Here is a 24,976-nt window from a genome sequence, read left to right on the forward strand (position 1 = left end):
GGAATAGCCTCTGAACTTTTGAAAGACTTCTTACCAATTTTTGAATGTTGATTACGTAGTTCTGCTCTCTGAGGTGAAAGGCAATATGTTGCAAGAATGAGGTAAGGTCAGGATGAGTAGAACCAATCTTGCCAAGGACTTGATTTTCTCTTGCCTTGGCCAAATGTCCTATCTAAAAAGTCCTTGTTTGGAGGAGGTATGGTGCGTGAGTCTGGGGACCACTTTATTTCACTCTCATTGAGTTAAACTTTTTATCATTTTTGCTTCAAAGTCTTAAAATCTAAGCCATTTTTATTTATTTTGTTTTATTTTGTTTTTTGCAGTACACGGGCCTCTCACTGTTGTGGCCTCTCCCGTTGCGGAGCACAGGCTCCGGACGCGCAGGCTCAGCGGCCATGGCTCACGGGCCCAGCCGCTCCGTGGCATGTGAGATCTTCCTGGACTGGGGCACGAACCCATGTTCCCTGCATTGGCAGGCGGACTCTCAACCACTGCACCACCAGGGAAGCCCCTGGAAGCATTTTTAATATCACATAGGTCAAGAATTAACTGCAGTACAGATCATAGAAACATAACGGAGATCTGAGGTATTCAAGGACTAGTTGGAAAATACTTTGAACCTACTGGGTGGCTAAAGATAGCAATCTTCACTGTATAATGACTACCATAATGACTTCAAATGAACACATTTTAAAGGGATAATTCTTTATTCATAATGCTTGCCTGGTTACTCTTGTAAGCACCACCCCCCTTCAGAAAGAATCTGGGATCTTTTGCTAAGTTATACAGTTGGTAAATATTCCCAGTCACTTAAGGCCTAGTTTAAACAGTAAAATAAATGAAGATCAAAACTTTATTCATGGGTTCTTTAAGAAAAAAAATAGTGGGTCATGTAGACTCAGAATAATTGTGTTCTAAAAAGCAAGAACATGTCCCCAGTTAAGTGGGTAGTAAACTGCTCTTTTCCCACTTAGTCATTCCAACAAAGACTGACTCATGCTTCTTTGGATGAGGTTTAAAAAATTCCCGTTTCAGACAGCAATTGCAATTGAGTATAAAGTTTAATTGGAAGAAAACACAAGGAAAAGATAAATGTGCCTAGTGCTATTTGCACCTGTGTAAGTATGCGCTGCCCTCTGTATGTCAGAATCACAGTCCTTCCAGTCAAGGGATTTTCTCTTATACCACCTTTCCCTGTATTCACAGAAAAAAAAAATTCCAGATTTAGGACAAAGTCCAGTGAGGGGTGTGTGTGTGTACACAAAAAGATTGGGAGAAGAAAGATTCATTGGGGGATAGTGGGAACAGCTAGAGAATAGGGAGAAATCTATTTGGGAAAGAAATTAGCATGGTGGTTTTTAGAACATGATTCTCAAAATGTACCCCTCAGAACCACTGCATCACATCACTTTTCCACTTTCTTAGAAATGCAAATTCTCAGGTGCAACCCCACACCTTCTAGATCTGAAACACTGGGGTGGCTCCAGCAAACTGTTTTGTTTGGTGTTTCTTCAAACCCTCCAGGTCATTCTGGTAGGGTTGAATTTTAGAACTACTGGCTTAAATGACAGCGAAGATCTGCTTGGGTGACTGGAGAAGAGAACTACTCCATAAAGGATTCCAGCTAACAACCACCTTGTCCCTTTGTTTCTGAAATGTTATAATTCTCCAGGAGCATAACTTCATAAGGCATCATTCCTGGTTCTTATGTGGTTGAGACATTCTCACTGTATTCCACTGGGTAATAACTATTTTTTACATTAAGGGTTATTTGCCTCAAAAGAATCCTAGGTATAAATTGTTCCTTTCTGCTCTTTTCTCCACAAGAAATTAAAGAGTTTAGGTAGACTTCTGTCTAAATTGGTTTTCCATTTAAAGTGTACTTTATCTTTTTGAAAAATACTTTTTTATTTAAATACTTTTTCTCATTTAATTTAATCTGCTTAATTTTGCAGAAGGATATGAACTTAGTTTTCCTATTTCAAAGTTTTGGCTACCTACTCTGTGCTAAAGACTTTAGTTTTGGACATTACATATGGTAAAATCAACCACATAATTTTGAGGATCTGCCAGGAAACTTGAGGTTCAGTGTAAAATGCATAGTGCAAAGTTCTACTTTTCATCCGAACTTTCCATGTAGTTTCACCTATCAGAGAAAAAAATTGCTATTGCAGTATTTGATTTTTTTTTTATGAGATAATTTTTACATTTGTTTATCCACCATGTTTGGAAAACATTACCCCTTTTTCCTTTCCTTTCTTTCCCTTTCTTTTTCTTTTCCTTCCTCCCTTCTCCTCCCGTCTCCTCTTCAATTTTTTCTTTCTTTTTTTTATACCAGAAAAGGCTTTTGATTTCTCTAAAAAAAAAAAACTGTTTTGAAATAAAATGTCAAGAACTTGAAAGAAATGTATGGCAAAAAAGACAAGTCAAAGGTGAAGGAGGTGTGATTAACAGATGAAGGACAACAAGAAGTAAGGTTTAGCATGACTGGAAACTGGAAATGGAAGGTGGGATAGTCTCTGAATGTACTCCTGGGAACCTTGAGTCTGAGAAGGGGTATATGGCAACCTGAGTTATGGGCTATATGGTGTAGCTTAATGTGCATGAGTAATTATGGCTGGTCAGTCACTCACCAGCTATTTGACCTTGTAGGTTACTTACATCATATTGTTGAGTTTCATTTTTGTACTCTATGAAATCTGATTTAACATACGCATTTTTCAGTGTTGTCATAGGGCTCGGAGAAAACATATATGTAAAGAAGGCTGAAGCTCAGCAATGCCATATCTACAGTTAGTACATATGGATACTTTTACTGGTAATCCATCTGTTTTCATAGTTGCATGGTACTCCAGTGTATTAAAACACCACAGTTTATCCATTCATATGGCAAAGGATATTTTGATTGATTCCCATTTTTTAAAAATATGTAATGAACATTCTTGTATATATCTTCTGGTGCACATATGGAAGGTTTTACTAGAACAAATAACTGGAATTGAAATTGTTGAGTACTGGGCTGTAAGCACCTTTCCTAGATAATATCAGATTGATTTCTAAGTGGTTGTACTTATTGACACTTCCACTAGTAGTGTATAAAAGTTCCCTTTGCTCCTCATCTTTGCCAATAATTAGTGTTGCCAGATTTTAAAGCTATTGCAAATTTGATGGTTGATAATTGTATCTCATGTGGTATCATTTAGCATTTCCCTGATTACTGATAAATTGAGCATATTTTAATATACTTAGGGATCATTTGTGTTTACTTTTTATAAGAAATGCTTATTCAGATCTCTTTTCAAATTTTTCTGTAATGTTTTTATTTTGCTTATTAATTTGTAGGAGTCTTCGATGTATTTTAGGATCCAATCCTTTTTTCTTCTTCAGTCATATGTAATCCAAATATTTTCTCCCAGTTTTTGGCTTGTGTTTTTACTTTTTGTAAACAATGTCCTTTGATATGTAGGATTTCTCTTTTTTTTTTATGGTTTGCATTTTGTGTGTGTGCTTTGCTTGAGAAATTCTCTATTTCCAGAAAGCATAAAGATAATTCCTTAGACTCTATTTTTAAGTTTTAAAGTTTTGTTTTTCAGTCTTTAAATCTCTTAGAACAGATTTCTGTGTATCATCAATGTAAGTTTTTTCAGCATGGACAACCAATTGTACCACCACTGTTTATTGAATAATCTATTTCCACACTGCTCTGCCTGGCTACCTCTGCCATATATTCAGTTTTCATGTGAGGGTGGGTCTATTTCTAGGGGTATTGTGTGTCCTTAGTCTATTTCTGTTCCAAATCCACATTGTCTTACTTAGCACAAATTATAATAAATACTGATATCTGGCAGCACACATAACTTCTATCGTGTTCTTCTTCTGGTTTGTCTTGAACAGCCCTTTGCTTTTCTACATAATTTTTAAAAAGCCTAAGTTACAAACACATATACATAATATGTGATTTTTCTTGAACTGCATTAAATGTATAGAAGAATCTGGGGAGAATTTCCAGTTTTGTGATTTTTAGACTTCCAATCACCAAACAAGGAATGCCTATTGATTGAAGTTTCAACTTACTATTCTTATTGTTATCCTTGGGATTTTCATTATTACTTTTTTTTTATAGGATCACTAATGTATTTCTAGGTTTGCTTGTTGGTATTAATCCAGGATCTGAGGATTTTTCAATGAAGTAATAATACCTATTTCAGGATATCTAGTCCAGCATCCTATCAAAAGTAGAGGACCTATGCAGAGTGTTTTTATATGCAGTTTTCTATTTAAATATGTGGATTACTTTGAGTTTGGTTTCTGTGCCAACCTGTTTATGTATTCTTACAAGAAATATATATATATATATATATATATATATGTACACATATATATTATATTTACTTTGTAGGTGAAATAATGTTAACCAGTGAAAAAGCCCATTTTTGGTCAGGAGGAATTTCACGAAGTACATCTGAAGGAAATTTGTTTGACATGGAAGCCCCAAAATCCTCAAAAAATTGCAGTATTACTGGTACAAAAATTTATAATTATTGTAATTTTTTCCTCCACCACCACTAATTATTGGAGAACTACCTCTGAAAAGTGCTACAGAAGATAAAAAGAATGGTAAAATCTAAACTTTACCATGGATATACTTAAACTATCATTAAAAAGATGAGGAAAATAAAATAGTCAAACAACATATAATAAATATTATGAGGAGACAAAAACTAATTATTAAATGAGTGGTATATTGCAGTAAATATAATGAATTTTGGGGTTAAAGAGATCTCTGTATGTTGGAGTGGGCTAATAAAATACAGTATAAAAGAATTGAATAGATTCTCAGAGAAAAAGTAAGTTTTAAGAGAGTTCGATGGAACTGGGTTTGAAGAAAAGTGTAAAAATAAAAGAAATGCAACATTTATTTTTCAAAACGCATCTTCTGATTTTTAATATATGACACTTAAAGCTCATTTCAATCAATGTATAGTTCTATATATACTAAATAAAAAAAGTCTGAAAGCTTACTTGAACTCATTTTTCTATTTTAGCTTTCATTTTCTCTAAAGCAGCACCAGCTTCACAAAGTCCACAGAATCATTATCAATATTTATTGCAAAATGACCACGTATAAGTTGCTCTAAACATAAAAAAATTCAAAAATTTTGAGATATATAGAAATTCATTATAGTTGATATATAAGTATTTTAATGTGTTGCTGATCCTTAAAATACCCACTTTTCAAAGTAACGTGTTTCCATTTTACAGTGGTAATAAGCCTGTTCTTTGCCATTTTAAACTTGAAGAAGCTCAGTGAATCCCTTCAAGTAGTAAATCTAATGGTGGTCTATTTTTTCAATGTTTATTTTCATGAAATGTTCATTTTTCATGAAAAAATTTAATGTTATTAAAATTTATCATTATGAAGTTATCAGAAAATAAGAAATCCATGATTGTCTAGTTCAGCATATTATTTTTAACGAATTATTTTAGCTGTTCACAGATATATTTGATTTTTTTTACATATTGACTATTATCAGAAAAGAAAAACATTAAATGGATAATTTAGATGTAATGAGACCAACCATTCAATGTTTAGAAAAATCTGGATAATTGACCAATTATTCTGTTTGTTCAGAGGTATTCTTTCATGAAAATGAAATATAAAACAAGGCATAAATGTTTGTAGTCTGGATCATTTTCAAGAAGATGTGTTAAATGATTATTATCTAAATTGCTAAACATTTGTTTATAAATCATAATGTCTTAAGATAAAGTAACATTACATATGGTCAAATAATCTGGTAGAACAATTTCTCTTTCCTCACAACATGAAAATTTGACCAAATTTAACATTAATTTTGTAGTATTTATTAGACTGGAGATCAAAAAGCAAAGAAAAACTCTTGAATTTTTAAGCTATAATAAAAATTAATCTTGGTTATATCTCAGAATGCCACTTCATCTTTGTTTTTCTTTGTTTTTGTTTAAATAACAACCAGACCCAGGTTTGCCTCTCAATTGGCCCGATGATATCACACTTCATGGCAATAGTGCTTCCAATGCTATGAATCCATTCTGGAATGAACTGTCTGCATCTAACCCATTTTTGGATGACATAATTCAGCTAAGAAATAACCAGAAGAGAGATAATATTTCCATCTTGAAGGAAGATCCTTTTCTTTTTTTTAGAGAAATAGAAACTGGAAATTCTTTTGTTTCTTCCGGTGATGAACTTGACGTGCATCAGTGGCTTAGGCAGTCTTCTTCAAGGAAATCTGAAAGATCTAAAAGTGTTTCAGAACTTTTGGACATTTTAGATGACACAGCACATGCCCATCAGAATATACATAACTCCGACCAGATCTTAGAACAAGACTTAAAATGGCTTCAAAATGATTGAGAGGCTTATAAAATGGCTTGGTTAAGTCAACACCACCTGGCCCGCTCCTGCCTAAATTTGAATATAATTAATCAGAGTCCTGGATGGGCCCAAACACAAGTTGCAGAGACTACAATAGTTTGCAAATTAAACTACCAGGGAGGGTCAGTACAATTACCTGAAGCAGATATCACTGTTCATGTGCCCCAAGGCCATGTAGCTGTGGGAGAATACCAAGAGGTATCTCTAAGGGCTTTTCTAGATCCTCCACAGATGCTTAACCATGATCTTTCATGCACTGTAAGCCCACTGTTGGACATCATGTTAGGTAACCTTAACACAATGGAAGCCATTTTGCTGGAGATGAAAATTGGAGCGGAATTGAAAGAGGATCCTTTCAGCCAAGTCATGACAGAAGTGGTGTGTTTTCACAGCCTGGGTAAAGAAGGCCCTTTCAAAGTATTAAACAACTGCTACATTTATAAAGACACCATCCAAGTCAAGCTAGTAGACTTGAGTCAGGCGATGTGTCTAGTGGTTGCTGCACAAACTAAAGGTACTCAGCCACCAGCTGCCACCATTTGGGATTATATCCACAAAACCACCTCAGTTGGAATTTATGGGCCCAAATATATCCATCCCAGTTTCTCTGCTATTTTCACAGTTTGTGGACATAGTTATATGCCAGGAAGGCTTACAATCTCTGATATTAAGAAGGGTAGGGGGCTTCCCTGGTGGCGCAGCGGTTGAGAGTCCGCTTGCCGATGCAGGGGACACAGGTTCGTGCCCCGGTCCGGGAAGATCCCACATGCCGCGGTGTGGCTGGGCCCGTGAGCCATGGCCGCTGAGCCTGCGCGTCCGGAGCCTGTGCTCCGCAACGGGAGAGGGAGAGGCCACAACTCTCTCATTGTGGAGAGGTCCTCGTACTGCAAAAAAAAAAAAAAAAGAAAGAAAGAAAAAAGGGTGGGAAACAACGCATCTCCAGTTGTGTTTCAGCTCTGCAGGAAGCATTCCTTCCTACTTGAAAAGCCATAAGATTTAAGTATTTCTGTCTTTTCATGTGATCCTGATTTTGAAGTAAAGGTAGAAGGAAAAGGGAAAGAAATTAAACAAAAGCAGTTGTAATCAGGTCAAGTAGTTCATCAACAATTTTTATTCTCTTTAGCTGACTCCAGAGAAATGCACTTGTTTGTTTTCCGTGTTCAGGTGGAGCCTCCCAATGGTAGACCAGTTACACAGTTCTTTATTACTACACCTGATCCAGCCCCAAACCTAAAAAGCCTCTCAAATCTTCCAGGTGATTTGCAGAAGGAGAAGGAAATCAAGTCTGCTCCTTTATTACCAACAGTGCATGTTAAATATCCTACATTTCAAACAAAAATTTGAACTTTGCCAACTATGGGGTAACCCTGAAGACAGTGCTAACACAAAGCAAGATTGACTACTTACTTGAATATTTCAAAGGGGACACAGTAGCTCTTCTTGGAAAAGGTAAAGTAAAAGCCATTGGATGGTCCAAAGTGAAAGAATGGTATATGGGAGTCCTGAGAGGTAGGATTGGACTTTTACATTGCAAAAATGTCAAGGTGATTGCAAAGGAACAAGTAATGTCTATGTCAGATAATGTCTTCAAAACCAGGAATCTTCTTGAACAAATTACCCTGCCTCTTAAAAAACTGACTTACATCTACTCAGTTGTATTGACCTTGGTGTCAGAAAAAGTTTATGATTGGAAAGTTTTAGCTGATGTCCTAGGTTACTCACATCTGGCACTGGAAGATTTTGATTGAATACAAGCAGACAAAGAATCAGAAAAAGTTTCTTATGTTGTAAAGAAGTTAAAGGAAGATTGTCATGCAGATAGAAATACCAGGAAGCTTCTTTATGAACTTACTGTGGTGAGTATTGCTTGTTCACAGTAATTTATTTACCATAGAGAACTTCATTGGCAATATTTATAAGTAAACATATGAGAGTAGTTAAAAAATTCTCAGCAGTCTCAAGTAAATTGAAGTCACTTTGCAGCAAATATAAAGCTTTGCCTACAAGATCATATAACTGGTTTCTTAGATTTGACATTCAATTGTGATTTTCCCAGAAACTAGGCCCCCAAGGATCATCCTTTAATGGAAGATTAAAGATTCTGTTTGTGCTAGAGCATAACAGTTAAGAGATGCCTTCTTTTCCTTTTTCAAATATTTAGATAGCTCTTAAAATATCAGAGAAGCTCCAATTACATGAAAGTAAATAAGAACAAACTGAAACAAAGCTAGTTAACTTGGCCATTGGTATAGGTTCACTTTTTAGTGTTTTTTAGACATATCACCAATGTCTTTAACTTTAGCAATTTAATATTCTCTGTATGCAATGCATCACAATCCAAAAATGATATTGCTAATTCCCTTCTTAATCTTCATGTTTTAATAGGACTCTTAGGATTCTTTTTTTTTTCAACATAGCATTCACCCCAGTGTAAGGCTCAGCAGGGATCTATAAAAAAGATGAAGAACTATTTTGCCTTAAATGTAGAAATTCAGTATTTTATAAAAGTAAAAAAAAAATCAAGAGCATTATTTCTAAAAATGGCTAAAATGTGACTTTATAAATAATAATAATGAGACATACCGCTTCTCTAGGGTTCTCTATGTGTTTGGCACTGTCCCCAACATTCTATACATGCTCTCTCATTTAGTCATTTTAACCACTTTATGGGGTAAGTCTAGTTAGTATCTTCATCTTCAAATAGAGGAAACTGAGTCTTGGGCGGTTGGGCAACTTGCCCAAGTTCTGACAGTTGGTTAGTATCAGAGATGGGATTTGAAACCGTTTTGGTTCCAAAGCCACACGTAAAACCACTATGTCTTCCTGAAACAAAGGTATTAACAATGCATGCGTGTGTGTAAAAATATCTGTTTGAGTACGTATGTTGCTGTGTAGTCAATATCACTATAACTGCAAAGCTGGTGCTCTGTAAGAGATGTAGATCTTCACATAGATGAGGCAGGTTCATGTAGAGGAGCAAAGTTTTAACCAAAGTGCAAAAGGAGGAGAGAAATTTTTGGAGAGAAATTTATTCTGTGATGTTAACAATAATTTATATAATAAAGAACTATATATATAAAACAATTCCTCTCCTTCTGTTATTTTTCTGTTTCTACAGTGATACTGTAAGGGATGAATTTTTAAAGCCCAATATCTGATTGTTAAATAGGTGGTTTTATGATGGTGTGCTGCATTCTCACTTAACCCAGGCCATTTACAGTCATTGGCTGATCTACCTGGTTGAAGCTGCACATGCATTTTACAATAGCTCATTACCTCTCATAGCTCATGTTCTGCATGGAGCCATGAAAGTCTGAATTGAAAATTGCTTTCTTGTTTCTCTTAGTGGCAAAAAAGTTTATATTGGCCAAATGATCTGAAAGTTTAAACCTGGTTACACCTGCTCTGTGTTGGTGTATGATAATTGAGTAGCTTTGGTGACTAACTAGACAGTGCTGGTGGAGAGCTCATTCAAGGGAGTAGTTCCTAAAATTTTATACTTTGCCTCAGTGGAGGCTTCAGAATTTCTGATTGGAAAGCGCTAAAACCTGGCTATCTGACCAGAAGACAATGAAGCATATTGTATAGAGGCTACCCCTTGAAACTTTATTTGCATAGTAAGTGTACTTACTTGGTAATTCATTTTTACTTATTGTTTCGTAATGATAAAGCTTTTAAGTGCCATTAAATGATGAAGGGCTACCAAACATTTTTATTTGAACACAAAAGAGATAGGTAAATCTAATCTCGTACTTTAAAAATATATTCAAGGCAAAAGAGAAACTCATAGACTTGTTTTAAAACATGCATGGTGACTGACAAAGCTCAGATGCTTAATTATGGAAGAAAGAGTCTGAAGATTTTCCACTGTGCATTGTTGAAACCTCAGTGTTTTATATTTGATACCTTGAGATTTAAATTTAGCAAAACTACACTGGTGGTGAAGGGAGAGAGTAAATTTTTTTTAAGTCATAAATAACAATAAGGTTGTCGGAGTGTTTCATTTTTATGCAATACACATGATTCTGGGAAGTTTTAAATCACATTTTGATTAAAAAAATTAGAATAATGTTTACCAGCAACTGTGTGCTCACGCTATAGAAATCCTGTAGCCAGTCCTCTGGTAAGGAAAGTAATTACTGTTCATATAGTAAATAATCATCCCTGGGTTGATAAATTATTGACTGCTAGAACCTCAGGGTATCTTTGGAAGCGGCTAATTCAACTTCTTCCTTTTGTAATTAAGGATATTAAGAAATATATTAGTTCAGTGGTTTACCCAAGCCCCTATAATTAGTTAATGAGTTAGTCCTAAATCTCCCCTAATTCTGGTCTAGTTGTGGTCTCTGTACTTTGCTTGTTGGATTTGCTTAAAAAGTAAATCAACTCTGAATTTTAGAAAATTCAAATATATGTGTGGTGAGAAAAAGGATGCCAGTTTCTAGGATATGTAATGACAAATTTAATTTATAGAAAAAAGCTCAAATTAGTTGCTTTTAATTATGACATGCAATTGTTGCTGCAGGCTCTGTTGAAGATTGATTGCCAGGGATTAGTAGCACATATCATCCAAGAGGCTGCTATTCTGACTTCAGCTGTCAAGCTTGGAAAAGGCTGGAGGAAACTAGCTGAAAAGTTAGTACGGCTCGGGCTTCCCTGGTGGCGCAGTGGTTGAGAGTCCGCCTGCCGATGCAGGGGACACGGGTTCGTGCCCCGGTCTGGAAAGATCCCACATGCCGCGGAGCGGCTGGGCCTGTGAGCCGTGGCCGCTGAGCCTGCGCGTCCGGAGCCTCCGTTGGGAGCTCCGCAACGGGAGAGGCCACAGCAGTGAGAGGCCCGTGTACCACACACACACACACAAAAAGTTAGTACGACTCACAAAGCGACAGATGGAGGCATATGAAATTCCTCACCAAGGAAAAGCTGGAGATGTTGCTGTAGAGGTAAGATTTCTATTTGTCTAAACGTACCACACACACACACACACAAAGTTAGTACGACTCACAAAACGACAGATGGAGGCATATGAAATTCCTCACCAAGGAAAAGCTGGAGATGTTGCTGTAGAGGTAAGATTTCTATTTGTCTAAACGTACCACACACACACACACAAAAAAAATTAGTACGACTCACAAAGCGACAGATGGAGGCATATGAAATTCCTCACCAAGGAAAAGCTGGAGATGTTGCTGTAGAGGTAAGATTTCTATTTGTCTAAATAGTGAAAAACTGCAGACCAGGGAAATCAAATACAATCAAGAGTGCCCTGCATACGTGGATTGATTGTCCTAGAGGATCCACTAACTGAAGTCACTGCCCCTATAACCATTGATATTATCTGAAATATACATACATCACTCTTTAAAGGTATTAAGAGCCTTTAAAATATACTGATGTTTCTCCTATTGGATTGCATATCTCCATGGCCTTTTATCAAATAAATTGACCAAATTAAATAGGCAGTTAGTATGTAGGGCTATAATAACTTGAGGCAGAGAACAGATAAACTTTGAAGGGAAGAGTTGGGGCCCAGTCATGACAAGGAAAAAGGACATAATAATTAGTAGTTATCAGCCTCAGGCACAGACTTAGTCATTGGTGGTAAATAATGTTTGGTGACAAAAAGCATTAAGAGAGTAGATGGTGTGGGGTTCATTGGTAATGATAGCTAGAGATATCTACGAGCATTATCTCCTTTACAATTTTGCATACAATAACTATAGACATCAAATACAGAATGACAGCATGTAGAACAAAGTAAATATTTAAAATGCAAAATTTTTATTAATATTAAAACAAAGATATACTATTAGGTGTAAGTTAGATAAATATTTTCTCTATTTAATACCATAAAGAAATGTGAATCAGTTTTTATTGACTTAAATAAAAATATTCCAGTGATGAGCACATATAAAATGTTCTGTATCTTTCTCTCACATGAGTGTAAACATTTTCAAGATATTTCAATTAAGGAAAGATTATCTCTCTAGTTAGATGATGACATGATAGGGGGCAAAAGCTGTATTCTCTACTTCCTTTTTGAGCATAGAACTGGGTATTAATTTCTTGAGAAAATTTTCTTACTTTGAAGTAACTATGTCAGCTGGGTGTGCAGGTCAAGACAACCTTTTCCATGAAGGGTCAAGAGTCAAATCAAGTTAGTTGAATTCTAGCAGCTACAGTGGAAGTCTCAGCAGGCTGGCTTCTGGTTTCCTGAAACCTGAGTCTCTAAACAAGATTCTTTAGCCACGACTAGCCAAAGGCTGAAGCCATATTTCCTCTGCATAGATTACATTTATCTCTATATACTAAGAAGGGCATTACAACCTACAGATCAGTTTTTACTGAATGAGCTAAAAATGAGAAATCTTTAAGAAATAAAAAAGGAACAGTACTGTACGTGATACGCTACTCTGATATTTTAGTTAACTGCCTAAAAAATTGTGTAATTGAGATACCACTACATACCTATTAGAGTGGCCACCAGAACACTGACCACACCAAATACTGTTGAGGATATGGAGTAACAGGAACCCTCACTCATTGCTGGTGGGAATATACAATCACTTTGGAGCACCTTGGCTGTTTCTGGCAAATGAAACATACTCTTGGTATATGATCCATCAGTCATGTTCCTTGGTATTTATCCAAAGGAATTAAAAACTTTTGTCCACACGAAAACCTGCACATGAATGTTTATAGCAACTTTATTCGTAATTACTAAACCTGGAAGAAACCAAGATGTCCTTCAGTAGGTGAATGGATAAATAAACTGTGGTACAATGGAATATTGTGTGACAATGGAATATTATTCAGCACTAAAAAGAAATGAGCTATGAAGCCATGAAAAGACATGGAGGAACCTTAAGAGCACATTATTAAGCAAAAGAACCCAATCTGAAAAGACTATATACTGTAGGAGTCCAAATATATGACATTCTGGAAAAGTTAAAACTATGGAGACAGTGAAAAGATCAGTGGTTGTCAGGGGTTGGGAGGGAAGGATAAATAAGCAGAGCACAGAGGATTTTTAGGGCAGTGAAAATACTCAATTTGATACCATAATGATGGATACATAACATTTTATATTTGTTCAAACTCATAGAATGTACAACACTGGGAGTCAACCCTAGAGTAAACTATGGACTTTGAGTGATTATGATATATTAGTGTAGATTCATCATTTGTACCAAATATACCACCATGGTGAAGGATGTTGATAATGGGGAGACTGTGCATGTGGGGGGGGCAGGGCATAAACGGGAAATCTCTATACCTTCCTCTCAATTTTGCTGTGAACCTAAAACGGCTCTAAAAAAAAATCTTTTAAAAAACTTTGTCTAATTGAAATCAGGACTTATTTTTTTCTTAATAAGCTCTGTTTTTAAAAAGGTTTTATTTAGAGTTGTTTATCAAAGTGTTATTTATCAAAGAGTTTTTTGTTAAGTATCCAACTTCTCTCTGATTGTGGTTGTTTACAGTTTGTCCTCCCTGGAATCTTCATGGAGGCCAACAAACAGGCTGCTTTTCCTTTATTTACTTTTGCACAGCCCAAATCACAAATGACTAAGTCTACGCCTGAGGCTGATAAACACTCAGAAGCAGAAAGGAAAGCCCCTATGTGTCTTTCTAGGGGCTATTGTTCAATCTATTGGGATTAACACTAACAATCATCACTTTGATGCATATTGTTAAATGTTTAGAAAATAATTCACGGCATATTGGCCTGAAGCTATTCCAAATAATCTATGAGAATCTTAACCTTTTAGGCCATGTAAAGTAAAGGGTAAATATATGCTGATTTCCATCTCTCTGAAAAAAAAATAGTTGTACAATATTTTTCTCCTAGGAAGGAGATGATTCTTGAATATGATCAATTTACAAGTTAAGCAGTTGATTTCAAAACATACTTATATTAGTTCTGGGTAGGGTGTACAGAGGGAGGGAATTGAAATTGGGGCAGAGAGATAACAAGTTCTTGTGGTTCCCATGCTGCTTTTATTTCCTTTATCTCACTTCCTCAGTGGGCACAAATTTAGAGAATTTCCTCCTATGTGTGCCAATGTCTACAATCAGGTTCTTTTCACTCACTTTCCTTGCTTTTCAACTTCTCCCTTTTTCCTTTGTTCTATTTTTATTTTATCTAATAGTTATCTGGCACTTACTCTGTGCCAAGCACTATTCCAGTAACATTTCAAAAATTAACTTATTTAATCCTTTCAACAAAAACTTGTGGGGCAGACACTAATGTTATCTAAGCTGTAGGGAGGCTAAGTAACTTGCTCAAACATGCATAGCTAGGAAGTCATGGAACAAGGTTTGGAGCACAAACCTTGACTTTGGGGTCCTTGCACTTTAACTGTTACACTCTGACCATCCAGTCCAAATCCAATATAGTGGCTGAGTGGCAGAGCTGGGAGTTACGGTTAGGATGGGGAGTTTAAGCAACTCATTTCACTTTTTTCTTTTTTCAAGCTATGATAGGATACTATCAAAATTTGCCTCAACATCTTCATCAAGCTTCAGCCAATTAAAGAATGGATTATTAATAGTATGTCAGATTTTTCTTCAGTACTTCTGACCACTTCTTATTCTTTTCTTTTTTAATTTAATTTAATTTTTTAAATACAGCAGGTCCTTATTAGTCATCAATTTTATACACATCAGTGTACACATGTCAATCCCAATCGCCCAATTCATCACACCACCACCCCGCCGCTTTCCCTTATTCTTTTCTAAGATGAAAAAAAGTCTCTCTCTGGAGACTTCTGAGAACAACACTTTTAAATTAACCATCTCTGTAAGTAAAATTTTAAGAAAATTTTAAGAAATTTTCTGATGACATTGTAATTCCTACGTGAAAGCAAAATTATAAAACTTGGAATATGATTATAAGCAAAACATATTTTTCAGAGTATTTCTTTTGGGAAAAAATCTATGCTTATACAAAGATGTTTAACTCTTGCCAAGGTTTTCCTGTGAAAGTTAGTAAAAATTCATTGGAATTTTTCTGAGCTTTAATTTAAAAAAATAGGTATCATTAAAATATTAGAAAAATAGCGCATTTTAAAAGCAGTTGTAAAAAAAAAAAAGTTGTATTTTACAAGTGGAAGTGCTGGGGATTTCAGGACCAAGATATTCACAGGCCTAAATTAGGTACTCTTTACTTAACCTTCTGGAGATTATTACCATATATGATAATAACTTCCCTAGCAACTCTCTCACCTTGGTTCCCTGACTAACAATAAAGATTATGCTCTTTCCCTCTTATTCAATATGGACATTTATTCACTAAGGACACTCAGGGTTCACTTCCCCTTTTAAATTACCTACTACCAATGCCCACTGGGCTCCAATAAACCTGTTGAGGCTGATTTCTTATTTGACTTACCAGAATGGGCCATCCTCCCTATGAAAGCCCAATGAAGTGAACATTCCTAATTGTAATATTTTTTCGTCTCAGAAACCACTCACCTATAGACAGCTGTAACCAGCAAGATATATTTATGTCTTCTTGCCATCTGTACTTAATCAGTGAGGACCTAATTCTCTGTTCTAACTTCTAGCTACAATCTTTTCCCTCCTCATTCTCTAACTGACAGCTGTAGTGTTCAGAGCACTTTATTCTAAGTCTAGATTAAAAATGGGAAAGTAGGTAATCCTCAAACAGCTAATTTTATTAGTACTTTTATAGGTGAATAAAACTTCTATATGGAGTTCTTCCTACTTTTTTAGAATCTTGCCTCTGTATCCTTGCTTTCAGTATTAAATTAATCCATACAATTGACTTGTTTTCTGGGATTATCAGTTCTCAGCATTATCAGTTCTCAGCATCCCTAGGAGCTACAACAAACACAAACAGAATGAAAAATATGATTTTTTTTCTCTAAAGCCAAGTTTCATTTGTCATGGGAATTGGGATAAACTGTTAATATTTGAATTGTTATATCTTAAACAAGTATATGATTAGATGCTGAAATAAGTAAATATAACTAATGAGAATGATAATAGTTGTTGCAATTTATTGCATATTTACTGTGTGTCATCTAATTATTATGATCATTTTCTTTGCAATATCTCACTTACTTTAACAAAGTTTGTAAGGAAGACATTAGAACCATCCTGTTTTTACAGATATGCAAACTGAGAGTGAATGCATTTGTGTAAGCTATCGAGAATTACATGGTTGTTAAGTGACAGAACTAGGATTTAAATCCAGGTTTGTTTTACACACAGTTATTCTCTTGCTCTGCTGATGATAAATCCTTTCAGAGTTAACTAAACGAAGATCAAAGAGGCAGGAGCTGTCAGAGGGCACATCCTAGTCCTGAAGGATGGGTAACATTTGAATAATTGGAGAGGACTAGAAAGGGATTTCAGTGCTTCTGGATACAATGACTTCTAGAGACCACTGAGGAGAGTATGTGGACTTGAGGAGAGAGTGCATCTTATTAATTATGGGGAGACACAGTTGGATATATATATTTTGGAGAGTCTTGAATGACTGCCAGAGCAGAGGTTAAGATTCCTTGTCTGGATTTCTGTTCCAGCTCTACCATCTATTAGCCCTAAGACCTTGGACAAGTCATTTGACTTTTTTTTAGGAATCTTTTTTTTTGTAAAAAAATCATTTTTTGTAAAATGATAGTAATAATACTATCGTATTCATCAGATGTTTGGAGGATTAAGTGAGATAATATATGTGAAATATTTGGGGAAATGCTTTGCACATTGTAATAGCTAAATATATGTTATCTTATTATTATTTATTTTGTCTAAGAGGAAGAGGTAAATTTGACAACTGTGTGACACTGAGTGATTTTGGAAAAGGGAATAAGGTATACTAATTTTTTAGTAATATGATGGAGAGTAACTATAGAAAGAATGCAGGTAAGGGGAAAGTCAGCAGTGATTTTAAGCCTTCTCTTCTGAGAAACTGGCAGAATTGTAATGCATGGAAAAAACGAGAAAAAAAATCCTGGCTGACCAGCTTTTTCTTACTGGCTTAACAACATTTAATTTTCCTTGGAAAATATCTCTTGCAAAAGGTAAAAGGAATGTCCTTCAAGTCTTATGGTTTTCTGATTTTCCGACTCACACTGCAATGCCTGGATTCTGCTTACAGGGATGTGGCATTGTCTGGTTCTGTATCTGGGCCCGGCTCAGTTCTAGCCTTAGTACTTAATTCTATGGTTTGCTGTTCTTTTACAGTAAGAAGTATATTTATAATTTCTTAAAAAAGGGGAGAGTATTATATGGAAATTCATCTACCATTGGTAAAATGTATAGAATAATTTCTCAAATCTTCATTGTTTGTATTAGAGATCTGGCACAGTGACATAATATTTAGATTATCATTGTTTATTTTGTACAGTACTATAATGCTTTGTGCTATAATCTTTAATTCCAAAAACATACTCCACTTTTTGAGATGATGGAATAAAGAAAAAAGGATATCACAGTGTAATACATTGGGGTAACACATTGTATTCCTATGATCTTTGGTTTAATTCTGCATTATATATCTGATTACCACACTGAAAATCAAATAGAAGTAATAATCGTATTAGGTTAAATATTACAAAGGTATTTAAAAATGTATTTAGAGACACTAATATTTGAATTCGATTTTAGATTTTTCTTTATTAAGGTTTATTGTTAGGGATCACAAACAATAGGAAATTTCAGAAAACCAAAGCCCAGCTAATTTTAAGACTTAAATTAACATTTATTAAAACTGTTTACTACTGAAATAAATTTGTTGCAATACAATAGTGAGATGGCCTCGGATTTATAACCAGGTGACCTGTATTCTCTTCCTAATTAAGAATTGGTTGGAATAGCTTAGCCAGCAGGTTCTCCTAAGATGTTACACTATTTTGATGCAGTAGTAAGGAATGAGTCCTCTCTCTTCCTGTGGCTTATGCTTAACCCCTGAAGTTTCAAGTGGTTATTTCTAGAGCAAACACAGCTGCCTGTGCCCAAAGAGACTTTTCCAAGAAAATCTTAGGTCAAGTTTTAACCAAGTCCAGTACCGTCTCCTTTCTAAGGAAATAGGGACCCCAGATATGTTAGTCTCCCTTCTTTTCTAAAGATAACGGCAACCTCACTTCAATAATATTTATGTAGTTACCAATTACAGGTGATGGAAGGCCCACATCGATACTGTAAATGATGCACTGAAGATAAAATGCATATAATAATCATTAATGAGACAAATTTGCCTTGATACTTCTTCAGATAATTGTACTTAAAAATGAAACATTGCTCCAATCGTTTTACGAGGAAAGTAGGTGGATTATTAATCCTTTAATGTGGCAAAATGTATTTATCCAAAGGTAGTTAAAACCACTTGCATTCTTTATACTATTCATATTTTATGAGCTAAAAAAAGACATAGAGTGCTTTGCTCAAATTTGAATTGCTTTTGTTCATGTTGCATTTCGTTATCTAGTGAGTCTGATTGGCTTTTGGAAACAAGCACTCTAAATTTGGAAAACTTTTTTTTTTTTAATCTCTATTCCATTTCATTTCTTTTGCCATCCCACTTATTACTTTTTCATTGCTCCTTTACCTTCTTATTTGTCCTCTAGTATCTGGAAGATAAATCAAAGACATATTCCTACTACACAAATTCTGGGAGCTTAGAAACTGCTCAGCTTTGGTAGATTAAATGCCTACTGATGCTGCTGCCCTTTATATAAAGAGATCAAAGCACATAGATGAGAAATTAATAACTCTGTGCTTTTATTAGCCTCACGCTTCTTATTCAGAGATGAACCCATAAACACCATGAAGTTAACATCAAAAAGCTAAGAGTAAAGGGGCAAGAATGATGCCTGTGTGTCAGATATTTGTGATAAAGATGAGAAGTCTGATGGAAGTTGTTTTGTGATCAGGAATAATTCAAGAAAAACAAACCCTGAAGAGCATGCTTTCCTTTTGATTAGTCAAAGCATCAGTGCAGCGTTTCTGCATATCTTCCATTAAATCATAACACTGAGCAAGAGAGGAAGAACTATTTTTCGACCACTGAATAGGTATAAGATAACGTAAACCTGGAAGAGATCTTGGCAGTCCACAACTCATTTCCAGTTTTAGAGGACTTAACTTAGATCATTCCGGAAAGAACATTGTTTATTCTACTCATTTTATTCATTCAAACTTTTCCAGAGAAAATGATTTCATTTTCTCTTTAATTTATTAAAAAGTTTAGAATCCTTGTGGCCTTAATGTGTATGTATATTTGGACATAATTTCATAAAGTCTGTAGTTAATTAATGTATGGAAGTTACCTTTTGTGTCTTTGCCTGTGATAACATATGTTCACTTGCTGAGTATGAAAATAGAATGATCTTAGAAAATAAAAAAATGCTGAAGAAAAATGTAAGTATTTAAGAACTTGAGTCCAAATGTCATATATCTATACTGCAAAGGATGACAAACAACTGATTAGACTGTTGCATTGATGAAAGCTGGACTTCTATCAGGCTTTGTTAAGGCAATCTCAGTATAGGAAAAGTTGTATTTACTCTGCCTGGCAGAGATTTGCTTATTGAGGGACAACGTAGTTCTTAATATTTTTCATCAGTGTATCAAGAAAATAACTACAACATATGCTTTTGAACCCATTCCTTCTCTATTTTTCTTGATACTTGCCCCCTTAGTTACATGCCCCAACTCCATAATTATTTTAATGTTTGTCTGTGTTTATGTCTTTTCTGTCTAAAGAAAGTTAACTTTTCTCCTTGAGTATGTTATGTTTGCTACCTCTCTAGTCCTCAACAACCCTAAGTTCTCCATCTGGCTAAGTTAGGATTCAAACCAAACTCTCCTTTCAATTAATATTACTTTATACAGACTTTTTCCTTTTAAACATACTTTCATTTTCCACTGCTTCTACTTCTAGCTTTGTCTCTCTTCCTTTAACTTCCAAATTCCAGACATGACCCATTTGTTCTGTGGCTTCCAGTTCCTTGGCACCTGCTCATTCCTGCAGTCTGCCTTCCACCACTCTCTTGAAACTGCCTCCTCCAAGGTTACCAAAGTCCTATCAATTGCCAAAATCCTGAATTTTCTCAGTTTTCTTTCATGTTTCCACATCACTTGATGTTTGAGGTAGCAGAAGAAGTAACAGAAAAGAGACGTCCTCAGTGAGTGCCATGCTGGTAGATGTTTTACAAGTTCTTCAAGGGAGGAAAAGCCCTAACTTATAGCTTTTGCCCATTTCCTTGGTGTAAAAACTCCCAACATGGATGATTTTAATCTTACAATGTGATGTCACTGAACATGGAATTGGGAGGCTATATGAACAATAGGCTGGTGTGAGCCAGCTCCAGCAAACCACTGAATGTCCTTTGGGGGATACTATCAGCCCTTAACTTTTGCAACATGAAGCAATCTGTTTCATTTTCTATTACTCTGATACTCCGTCCTTTTATTGCTTCTCTTTCTTAGTTGTGGTCCCTAATTGTAGACTTAATTAAAGGTTAAATTTTTCATCCCTTTTTTTTCCTCCTTGGCATTTTCTCTACTCTCATACTTTTCACCATCATTTTAGCACGAGTGACGCTAAACCCTTGCCTGCTCCCTGGAGATCATCTCTCTATTCCAATTTCTTATTGGAAATAAGAGATAGCCTCTTTTTACTTCAAACTCAGTAAGGCTAAAATCTGACTGCTTATCTTTCCCTCACCCAAAAAGTACCCACTTTCCACCGTATCCTATTGAAAAGCATTAAATGCAAACAATATGCCAGACACTTCATGAGGTACTTTGGACACAGACATGGAGATTATTATCCATATTTTATAGTTTAAAAAATTCAAAGCTCAGATAAGTTGATAAATTTACTCTAACTGACCCATCCAATACCCAATGGAAATCAGATGTGAACCCAGGATTCTGAAATCAAAACTCATCTTTCTTTCTGTTACACCATAGTGCTTCTCGGTTGATGGAACTATCCTTTTTTATTCTTACAGTGAATTAGAATGTGCAAGTAATTTTTGAGTTTTTCTTAATCATTATTTAGTATCAAACCCTGTCTATTCATATATTGGGCCAGTGTTTGTTCAAGTATCTATCTCCCTTCCATGCTTTAAAGCTTCTAAAAACAAGAGCCCTGCTATATATCAACGTTTTATTCCTTTTTGTAACAAAATTCCTTATAGCAGTAACTCGGTAATTTTGATTTAATAAGTGAAATAATTAATTAATGAACAACATATTTCAAATATTTTCACTGTATGTGTACTACAGTGGTGTTTCTCTGTCATCTGTATTGAGAGCCACCCATGATGTTATATATAGCAGAACAAATTTTGCACTGAAGGAATATTCAGGCTTAATTTGCTACAAAGAGGAGCAAAAATGGGATGCAACATGTGCTCATATTTTAGTACAAATCATGCAGTTTACCATTGCCATAGTATTTTTAGCCCAAAGCCACTGTACCTATTTCTAGGTAGCTTATGGTTTAGACTCCAGGGGATCTCCAATGAGTGTAGAGCAATATGCCTCCTTGTATTTCTGACTAATTCAGAGGACTCCTGGAAAGTCTTTTTACACTTTCTGAGGTCCTAATTAGGGTCCAGGACTCAGCAATCTTTCCACATTTCTCTGAATTGCAAGAGCTGACCATACTGTTCTGCTGTCACTACAAATTGCCAAACTTGAGGAGATTATGTGGCCCTCTGCCTAAGTAAGTGGGTAAATGTATCATTGGACTTCTGAATCTGTAGTTTCTAATTCCCATATCACCTTGGTGTATTTCCTGCTTCTGACAGCAGCAAGGGGCTGCTTCATCACTGAGTATGCCTCAGGCCTTTTCTATACATAGCAATGCACTGTGCTGCAGAAAGATATATGATGCAGAGCTTTTCTACCCAGGAAAGTTAGTGAAGGTGTGTACTTTGAATCTGCACTGTAGTGCACAACCTGTAAATTACCCGTTTGCAAGTCTTAAGAGACATCTGTTTTCTGTGATACTGTGGCATTATCTTGGTACTGAAATGCTCTCAGTTGCTGTTTATCATAAAATATCTTCAAATACATCTTTTTATCAGACTCAGTCACTAAGGGGCTTAGAATAAAGTCTTAGAAGCCTTTAGCTATAAACACTATTATTTTAAACAATATATAACAAGTTGAAAAATAATGTAACAGCTAGTTGAGCATCAGGGAATTTTAAATGAATATAACATAGAATACAGGTCTCAAAGCTTTTACAGTGGGTCACGGGATTATTCTCACTACAGAATAATCTACTCATTCAGTGCTTTTTTGCATCTTAGCAGTGATAGGCAAGATTGAATCTGCTAAAAAGGCTCTATTAATATGCCTCAACTCATCTTCCATTGCAGAATATTAGTGGGACTTATTCTTTGGGAGGTTTGGTTTCAATGTGAATATTCAGAAAAATAGATGAGAGAACACCTCATTCACAGTTCTTTATAAATCAGCTTGGTGAGGATAAAGCTTATATACAGAAATATGGGATGATTTCTCTTGCTGCATTATGACCACATAGATAGGGTTTAACTTTGATAATTATCTTCCATTCAATACCTTGAAGACTCGAGCTTTGTCTACAGAGGTGAAAATATGAGTGTTCGTGGCTTCCCAGGAATGCTAATTGGATAAATAACATCAAATTATCCTTTAAGCCTGATGCATAGCCTTCCATATAGATTGAATTGAAACATAACAGAACTCCTTATTTAGGTCTTTCATTCTTTTAACTTCAGTTGTAGGGTATATGGGGATATCAGTGGAAGGTGAAGGATTATATCCCAAGGCCCTTTATCATGTGATATTACTGTTAATTGAGGCTCTGTTTTAAGAGGGCAACTCTGTATAATATGTAGCTAACAATCTGTGTTCCTGCACTTTGAAAGTGATAAAATCACAAATGAATTAGTTTAGTGAACCCAAATAAGTAGCAAGTAACAAAGTTTATATTCCAATTACAAGTGCAGAGATCATTTTGTTGTTTTCCTAGAGAAAATGTATTTTAACCTGGGTGTGTGTCTGTGTGTGTGTGTATTCCACAATTTGTCTTATTTGGTCGGTCTTTGTCTCTATGCTCTCTGAGCCTGGTTGCCTTGGTTACCATTACATACACCCTTGTATGTGAGGTTCCTCTTTGGGTACATTTATTTCTATGGAAACAATGAGGTCATTGGTATGGGTAGGTGCTTAGGGAAAGCATAATAAGTATTGAATATCTATCGTTCTTTTGGTCATTAAAATGTATCATTAAATTATTTTTTAATTAGAGAATTATATTTTTGCTTTCCTTTTGACTTGATCATGAAGCTACATTTTTCCTTGTTTATAGACTTGCTCAAATAAAATGACTTAAATCATTAGATATACTGTATACTTCCTTCTTGTTATATGTGGTATGGTAAAGATCTCCACAGACACATAACAATAAAAGAGTTATTATTTTAACCTTAAAAGTCTGTCAGAGAGCAAAAAGTTTATCGCAATAACATCTGTTACAATAAAAAAAATTGCACAAGGAATTTTGTATTCCTATGAAGACAATGAACAATGTTTAGATCATGAATCAAGAAAAAAAAGAAAAGCCCTACTTCTGGTCGTTATTTTTTTAATCTTGAGGTTTAGAAACATGGGAATATGACAGAGGAGTGATAGTTATTAAAACATGTTTTCTGTGACATTAAATAAGTATATATGTAATTGGTATTCCATTTTCTTTTTAAGTTTTAAGAGGCTTTTAAACCTTTTTTTAAAGCATCTATTTTCCTCTCTGATTTATTTCCAAACTACTCCAGTTTAATGTTTTTTTCTTTATAGATGATGTGGAAACCTGCCTGTGATTTTCTCTATACTTGGAGTGCTCACTACAGAAATAGTTACAGAGATGTGTTACAAGACCTTCAATCAGCTTTGGACAGAATGAAAAACCCTGTGACCAAACAATGGCGAGATTTAACTGGAGCTTTAATACTAGTAAATTCTTTAGAGGCTTTGAGAGCAACTGCATTCTCCACTTCTGCGGAAGTATAGAATTGAAGGGTATGTTTTGGAGGAGAGAGTAGGGGGAGAAAGGAAAATAAAGGTGGGTGTGTGTGTGTGTGTGTGTGTGTGTGTGTGTGTGAGAAAGAGAAAGAAACTCAGAAAAGTATTACTTTTTTTCATGTTTGAAAAAATATTTTTTCCTGGTGGAAGCACAGCCTAACACAAAATCCAAGGATGGGTTTTATAATCAAATACGCATTTTTATATATGTTTCAAATGCAAACATTAAGCTGCTTTGTTGCTGAGAAGGGAAAGAAAAGCCCTCTCTCCCTTTCAAGGTTACTTTTAATTTCTTTTAGTTAAAACAAATGGCGGCTAACATAGTTACATCACACAGACACCCAGATAATCTAGAGACTCTCAGTCTGAACACTGGAATTTTGCCAGCAGACAGGTAGGGAGAGAGGAGAAGCAAACAATACTCTCTGGCCAGGGACAGGGCTACAGGCTTTCTATGCCTGATCGCTTTTATTTCTCAGTGGTGTTTGCCAGCATTATTCCCATTTT

The 24,976-nt window shown here is 35.4% G+C and overlaps 1 protein-coding gene across 1 annotated transcript; it reads left to right on the plus strand.

Moving 5' to 3' along the window:
* Positions 1-4,407: 4,407 nt before the first annotated feature.
* Positions 4,408-24,457, plus strand: MACC1 (MET transcriptional regulator MACC1). The gene is given in 7 exon segments (XM_060108776.1): positions 4,408-4,522; positions 5,997-7,110; positions 7,339-7,748; positions 7,751-8,274; positions 10,944-11,057; positions 11,284-11,361; positions 24,245-24,457. Coding segments are annotated over 7 exon segments (2,568 nt in total).
* The last annotated feature ends 519 nt before the right edge of the window (positions 24,458-24,976 follow it).

Source organism: Mesoplodon densirostris, chromosome 9 (assembly GCF_025265405.1).
Source record: "Mesoplodon densirostris isolate mMesDen1 chromosome 9, mMesDen1 primary haplotype, whole genome shotgun sequence".
Lineage (NCBI taxonomy): Eukaryota > Metazoa > Chordata > Mammalia > Artiodactyla > Ziphiidae > Mesoplodon > Mesoplodon densirostris.